Source organism: Bombus impatiens, unplaced genomic scaffold (genome assembly GCF_000188095.3).
Source record: "Bombus impatiens unplaced genomic scaffold, BIMP_2.2 scf_0640, whole genome shotgun sequence".
Taxonomy (NCBI): domain Eukaryota; kingdom Metazoa; phylum Arthropoda; class Insecta; order Hymenoptera; family Apidae; genus Bombus; species Bombus impatiens.
The window spans coordinates 683,253-690,077 of NT_177059.1; the positions used below are offsets into that span (position 1 = coordinate 683,253).

At 42.1% G+C, this 6,825-nt stretch overlaps 2 protein-coding genes across 4 annotated transcripts in view; both read right to left on the reverse strand.

Moving 5' to 3' along the window:
• The window catches only part of LOC100746188 (Y-box-binding protein 1), a gene marked incomplete in the record, with an annotated part of 8,843 nt that extends 5,685 nt beyond the window's left edge, over positions 1–3,158 (reverse strand). For both annotated transcript variants that reach the window (XM_012389317.3, XM_012389316.3), the window contains 5 exon segments: positions 1–120; positions 217–478; positions 582–615; positions 1,418–1,481; positions 2,995–3,158. In XM_012389317.3, the coding sequence (XP_012244740.1) occupies positions 1–120; positions 217–478; positions 582–615; positions 1,418–1,481; positions 2,995–3,055 (541 nt within the window).
• Positions 3,159–3,707: 549 nt separating this feature from the next.
• LOC100741076 (nuclear pore complex protein DDB_G0274915) overlaps positions 3,708–6,825 on the reverse strand; it is a 7,547-nt gene continuing 4,429 nt past the window's right edge. For both annotated transcript variants that reach the window (XM_012389314.3, XM_012389313.3), the window contains 2 exons: positions 5,661–6,825; positions 3,708–5,561 (listed from right to left, as the gene is read on the reverse strand). The exon at positions 5,661–6,825 is cut by the window's right edge and continues 1 nt beyond it. In XM_012389314.3, the coding sequence (XP_012244737.1) occupies positions 5,398–5,561; positions 5,661–6,825 (1,329 nt within the window). In that variant the 3' untranslated portion in view covers positions 3,708–5,397. The remainder of the gene's footprint in view (positions 5,562–5,660) is intronic.

Consider the following 6,825-nt stretch of genomic DNA (forward strand, 5'->3'; position numbering starts at 1 on the left):
CCGATGGACCAGAACGGCGCGATCCACGATAGTAGCCATCGTATTGTCGTCGAACCCTGTAACGTCGTTGCTGTCCGCCTCCCTCGCCGACATTCGCTTCGTCCCCGGTCTTACCCTCACCTGGAACCAACAGTGAGCAAACGTGTTTATCCTACCTTCCACCATTCCCATTTGAAACTCGACAACAAAAGACAACATTAACCGCCTTTTACTCACCGGTTTCGTAACCGTCTTGACCTTCCCGAGGTCTACGTTGAGGTCGAGTGTTTCCACGTCTTTGACTGATGTACCAATGACCTCCGCGATACCCACGTCGCCTGTCGGCAGCATAAGGCGAACCTTTTACTGCTTCCCCGGATGGACCGGTAACGTTGGCCGCTTCATGACCCTTCTCGCCTATTACCACGTCAAATTCGACCACTTCACCGTCGCCGACACTGCGCACAGCCTTCCTTGGGTTGTTCTTCACGATGGCTGACTATAAGTGCAGAAAATTATCACCGTGATCGGCGATTCGCATATTCGAAATCCAATCGTAGCTCATTCCTTTCAACTACTACCAAAATAAATGTACTACTCACTTGATGAACAAATACATCCTCCTTGGTGTCGTTCCTAAAACAAATCAAACGAATCGTTAAACGATCGAATTATCGAAGAGGAGACGAGTTTGTTTGCGATTCGAGGAAAATTTGTTGTGCGTCTGGGAACATGGACCAAATGGAAAGTATTTCCATGTGCGATCCAATGGATGTCCAGACAGTCGTTTTCTCTACCACCGTGTACTTGAAACGATACCATTGAATACGCGCAAACGGCGCGAACAAAGGTACGAATGAGCGGTGGTAATTCGATTGCGACAACTTTCTGCCGAAAAAAATGTCCGACTATTTACTTTTCTCTGACCTACGAAAAACTCGCGTTACAACGAAAATCGTTGTACTGCGCGAAAACGAACGATGCTTTGGCCACTGTGCAAAGGCATAGCGCATCCGATAGTTACTCATACATACACGCGTACACACACGTGTATATGGTATATGTATAGTGGCGCGAAGAAGGGAAAGGAAGAGAATGAAAAGGAACTAGAAAAGAAATAGCATAGAGTGGGGTGGAGTGCCATGGACTAAGGTGGGGATGCGGATAGGAAAATGCTAGAAATAGCCAAAGATAAAGGAGGAACCGTGGACGAACGAATGTGATTTGGCGATGCACGTGTCGAAGCAAGCGTCTATTTTGCCAATGTTAGAACGTTTGGATCGAGCTTGAGAACGAACCCGCGTTAGGAAAGCTTCGCCAATCATTCCGAGTTCGGTCGAAATTTAGAGATCCACATCTTCTCGATACGATCGATCGATCGATCGATCGAAAAGACAAGAAAAAAACAAATGAAAAACGGTAAATCGTTGTTACTAACCTGTTGATGAATCCGTACCCACTCTTCACGTTGAACCACTTTACAGTCCCGGTCACTTTGTTAGCTGAAACCCAACAAAAACAAAATAGTACTAATTAAATATCTAGCACACACAACGTTATGCGTCGCGTTAGTCGATAAAAGCATCCTCGATAAACAAATCAATTGAGCCATTTCTCGGGAATCCGGCGATTCCATTTGTTCGAAAAGGTAGAAACCGGAGCAGACGGTACGACTAAATATCGGAATTGATAAAACGACAGCGTGAAAACCAAAATCAATGGTGATATATCAAAAATGCCTCGTCCGCTCTGAATAAACGCACCACTGATCTAATTGTAAAATCAAGGCACGTATATTGTTTAGCTTGTATCCTCTTTGCAACAAGTATTTAGTTTACCATTCGTGAGAAATATTTATATTTACTAACTGTTGCGATGTGTTCGTAATCAAAAGCCAATTATTCTTAGGATAATTCCATGTTTATATAGCAAACAGCCCGCGTTACCGATCGTTCGCAGCAGGGTAAACAATACGCTGAAATTTTGAAATTCGCTTGGGTAACAGTTTCTTGGACTTTTGCCCGGTAACATTTCAATTTTCCTTCGAATCGTATCAACGAACGAGAATATCCAGTTCTAAATGGAAAGGAGCAGCGATCTGTAAAGACCCGATGTTTCTGAACTTCAACTGAAAATGCAGTTTCGCTCCTATTTCGTTTTTCGTTCGAAGAAAGTAAATTTCCGCGAAGCCAATCTAAAGTGGAAGCTGACGACGGCAGCGCGCTCAAGTCCGTTCCGAAAACGAATCGTTCGAACGGAAGCGAACATTTAACGAATAGGTATACCGAAACTTACGTAACCCAACTAGTGTTTAGGTCGATTTACGAAAAACACGTTGAAAACGTACGGGAAAGGCAGTAGGGAAATTTCCAGAAATTACTACTGCATGTAACTATGACGTAACTACAATGTAACCACGAATTACAGATTATATATTTTATTTGTTCGATACACGGGTTAAGGTTATGATGTAAACGTAAATCGCAGGGTGAAATAAAGAGGGATAACGAAACGAAGTAAGATGGAGTAAAGAAAAACAAGAAAACGGAAAGAAAAAGAAAAAAATGAACGCATTCTAATCTACACCTTTCTATTCTCTTCCGTTTTTTTTTTTTTTTTTCATCATATTTGAATTGAAGAGAAATTTCGTAGAACTCGATGTTCGATAAGCGCGTGTAAGCTATTCCGTTTCGGAAAGAGAGAGAGAGAGAGAGAGAGAGAAGGAGGGAATAACTCTAGAGAGAGGGAGTGGGGAGGGACGAAAGAGAAATAAACGTATTGGAAATTCGATGATCTTCTATGGAAAAAATTGGAGAAAATGTAGATAAAGCAAAGAGGAATGGTAACCGGCTTGCCGGACGCATGCCACATGGCTGAACGTCTGCTGCTCTCATAGACGCCATTATTACATGCGGGCGATCGTCGCAGAAACCAACACGCTCTCGTTCTAGTTGATTATCATACCGGCAAACTAAACGCGACACGATATTTAAGGTACATGCACGATTCGCTTACCGATGATCAGCTTCTGCTGGCCAGCCTTTGGTTGTTCGGGCTGTTTTTCCGGGTCAGCCATGGTGGTGGTGTTAAGGTGTTAAGACACGCCGCTGCCGAACCTAGATGTTCCCGTCTTTCTGGTTGTGGTGTTGGTTCCCTTCTAATGTTCCCAACATGGCTGCGCCTCCAGGCGACCGTACAAACATCCTTCCCGTCTAACGAGCTCTATGATAGGTTGGCTCGCAAACAAACCCGCTCGTTTGACCAATCCTGGCTAGAGTTTCACGGAACGCGCGTGACGTAACTCACGCGTTACTTCCTCGGTTTCTTCCTCGCACGCTCGCTCTCCACCATGCTTTTTTCCTCGTTCGGCCGCGCGCGCCTTTACTTTTCTGTTCGATCCTTTTTACCGATCGCTGACCATTTAACGATATCGATACAATTTACAATACTTGACATTTCTTCTTTTCGCGTCTCTTCTCCCTTCTTCGTTCCTTTCTTCTTCTTTTTTTAATTGTGCTTTCGTTCCGAATTTCTGCCCCTCTCTGTCTCCCCCCGCCCCTCCTCGCCCTCCTTCTCACCGTTAAGTACCAATGAAATTTGATTAGACTTTTTCACCGCTTTGGCTTACCACCAAATCTAAAACGACATTTCCAACGGAATTTGGATTGACGATACAATTTCGCGTCGGAACGCTCTTAATATTAGCCGCGAATAACATTGCTACTAAATTCTTGTACTAGAATTATTATTTGTTTTTGTAATACAAACGTAGAGCAGTTATTGGGATATCGTGACAAGCATTGACGTACCGTTCGTACTTATAATAATTTTAACGACATTACCGGATAGATTTTATGTCACCTTGTTTTGAAACACATATCAGAGGCACAAGATACAGGTCATAGGCATATATCGGCACGATTTTTAACGAACGAACCTTTTACAGTGAAATTCGACTAACGCTATAAACTACGAAACCGAATCGTAGCGGATACACAGTGGAATTATGTAGTTGTATTATTAGTATACATACATATGTACATATAAACAACCAAGGACAAAGGTTGTGAGGGAAAACCACATCGCAAGTGTAAAATGTATTTCTCCAACACTATTGGTATTCGTATTTCTGACATTTTTCAAAGTTTACAACGTTTCCTTACGGAGATGATATATCTGCCTGAAAATGTAGAAAAAAATAATTACGCATTTCTTACAACATGGCATAGAGAACCGCACCTGTATGTTCCGTTGCCGCCTCTCTATCACGTTACTTTCACATATCGATTGAGTATTTTGTGCTCCTCGATCGTAAGATACAATCGTTCGATTATAAACGTCATGAACGTTTCGCTTACTTTTTTATTCGACGTACTTACGCCAATTTGTCGGCGAGCGTTAATACTCTTTGTTGTCATTTTACTTCTTCTTCACCCATTCTCTTTTACAATTGTTTTACTTTTTCCTCTGTATCGAATAAAGAAGACAAAAGTGATCTCCGTTTACACACCTGTAAGTCTTATTTCTATATCCGAACTAGCTATCGTATCAAGAAAAAAGGAAAAGGGATAAAAGTATTATGAAAAATAAAAACGAAATAAACTATTGCAATTGACAATTTCATCGCGTTCAAAACAAAAAATATGTTTATCGATATGTCGGAAATTTATAAATTGATGACTTATTTCAAAACACGAAGCGTTTTCGTCGCTCGAACCTTTTTGTTTGCGTAAAAAAATACAAAAGAAAATGTTTAAAAAGAAGAAAAAAGGAAAAAAAAACAGAAAATTTACAATAATTAAATATCGTATGTCCAAAACATTTTAGTAGCCGGATATAGTATAAATGTCACTCGAATAAATATGAAGAACCTTTAACGTTTATCAAAACTCGATTCTTGGTAAGAAGTTAGTAGATAAAGGATAATTAGCGTCATCGACGATTCATAGATCGATGAACGTTAAAAGTTAAATATACAATGTTCCGTGAGCAAACACGCTTGTAATAGGTATTCGATTTTCCTTAATAAAACAATCACGCATTTTATTCTTCTATATATCTGTACGTGTATATATATATATGTATATACATATATATATGCATGTGCATTACACGTAATGTAACTTAGCAGACTTTAACGCAGTGATAGATAAAGACCCGCTTTAACATTTTCGTATGTACAAGATGGATAAGATTAACAATGGTGAAAACTGTAACGTTAAAATGTCGATTCTATTCTATAATTCTGTTCTCAGTGCAATAGAACTGCATGAATTTGAGGGGCATCGTTTTTTGACAAGATTCTGCCGAATTACGACGCTAGAATTACAGAATAACGGTATTAAAAAATCAAATAACGCGTTTACATATTTCCACGATGAATATTCGAAAAGATGCTAGCAAGATTTACATTCTCCATCATCTCAGTTTTCTGGTCCGTGTATTTCTGGACCTTGAAGCGGTAGAGCCACTGCCGATACTGAACATACCAGGCGTGGAAGCATTAAATGTCGTTGTGGAATTTGTTGTGCCGAAGTTGATGGATGGAGTTGTCGTTGAAGCGGAGAAATTAAATCCTGTACCTGAATCGTTTAAAATGTATTAATCGAAATGTATAACCGAGGATACGAGAAGATATTAGCGTAATTAAAGTTGTAAGAAAGATAGAGAATAGTTTTCACCTGAATTCGAAGTTGTCGTGCCAAACTGGAAAGGTGCTGAAGCGGAAGTATTGTTATTGTTGCCAAAGGCAAACGCGGTAGCGTTCTGTTGCGGTGGTTTTTGGTTTGCTCCAAAGGTGAATATTCCAGAGGTGTTGCTTTCGTTCGCATTAGCGTTTCCAAAAGTGGGAGTAGAGGACACGTTGGGAGTCCCAAAGGTGGAAGATTGTGCTCCGAACGGTGATGCCTTGTTGCTGTCACTAAATGCTGGTGGACCGTTTGCTGTGGATGCAGTTCCCATGCCGAACGTAGGGTTCGACGAGATAGAGACGTTTTGCCCGGCGAACGTGTTATTCGGCACGGAAGAATTGAAATGACCGGTAGTACTGTTCGCGGCTCCAAACACGGGAGCACCACCGGTATTGTCGCGTCTGAATATCGAGCTCATACCAAAGTTTTGCGAGGCAGAAGTTGGCGCTCCTGGATTCTCCTTGTTTTGATTTTGCGAGGCAAAGTCGGGGGTACCGGTAGTTGTAGTGCCAAAAACCGGGACGGATGCGTTGCTCACGGGAATGTTGGTAGAACCAAAGGTGGAAGCGGTCGAATTGCTGGAAACATTTGCAGGGCCGAACGCCGATGACGTAGTTGGTTGCGTCGAACCGAATAACGTCGAACCGCTGTTGCTTCCAAATACTCCCGAACTGCTTTTGAAACTCGTACCTGTTGCCGAATTCGCCTGGCCAAAGATGTTGCTCGTCGTAGAAAACATAGATATCGAGGTGGTCACATTCGCGCTTGAGAACAAGTTACTACTGACGTTGCTTGTTCCGCCGGTGTTTATTCCGGATGTGGATGTACTCGCGCTAGAACCGAACATCGGAATGGAAGTTGTGTTTATTGCTCCCATAGATGACCCACCGGCTATGCTCGAGAAGATTGGCATCGAATTCGTGGATGTGAATCCAGCAGAAGTAGTGGCAACGTTAGAACCAAAAACTGACGTGGTCGTGCTCTTTGGGAGAGTAAAGGTAACTGTGCTGACGCTCAAGTTAGACGTACCAAAAACTGGCTGATTACTCACTGTCGTTGTCCCAAAGATCGATGGAGCGGATGACGAGTTAGTAAATATCGAGCCGGTATTCGGAGCGATCTGGGCCATGCTACTATTGGTCGTCGACGTCGTCGA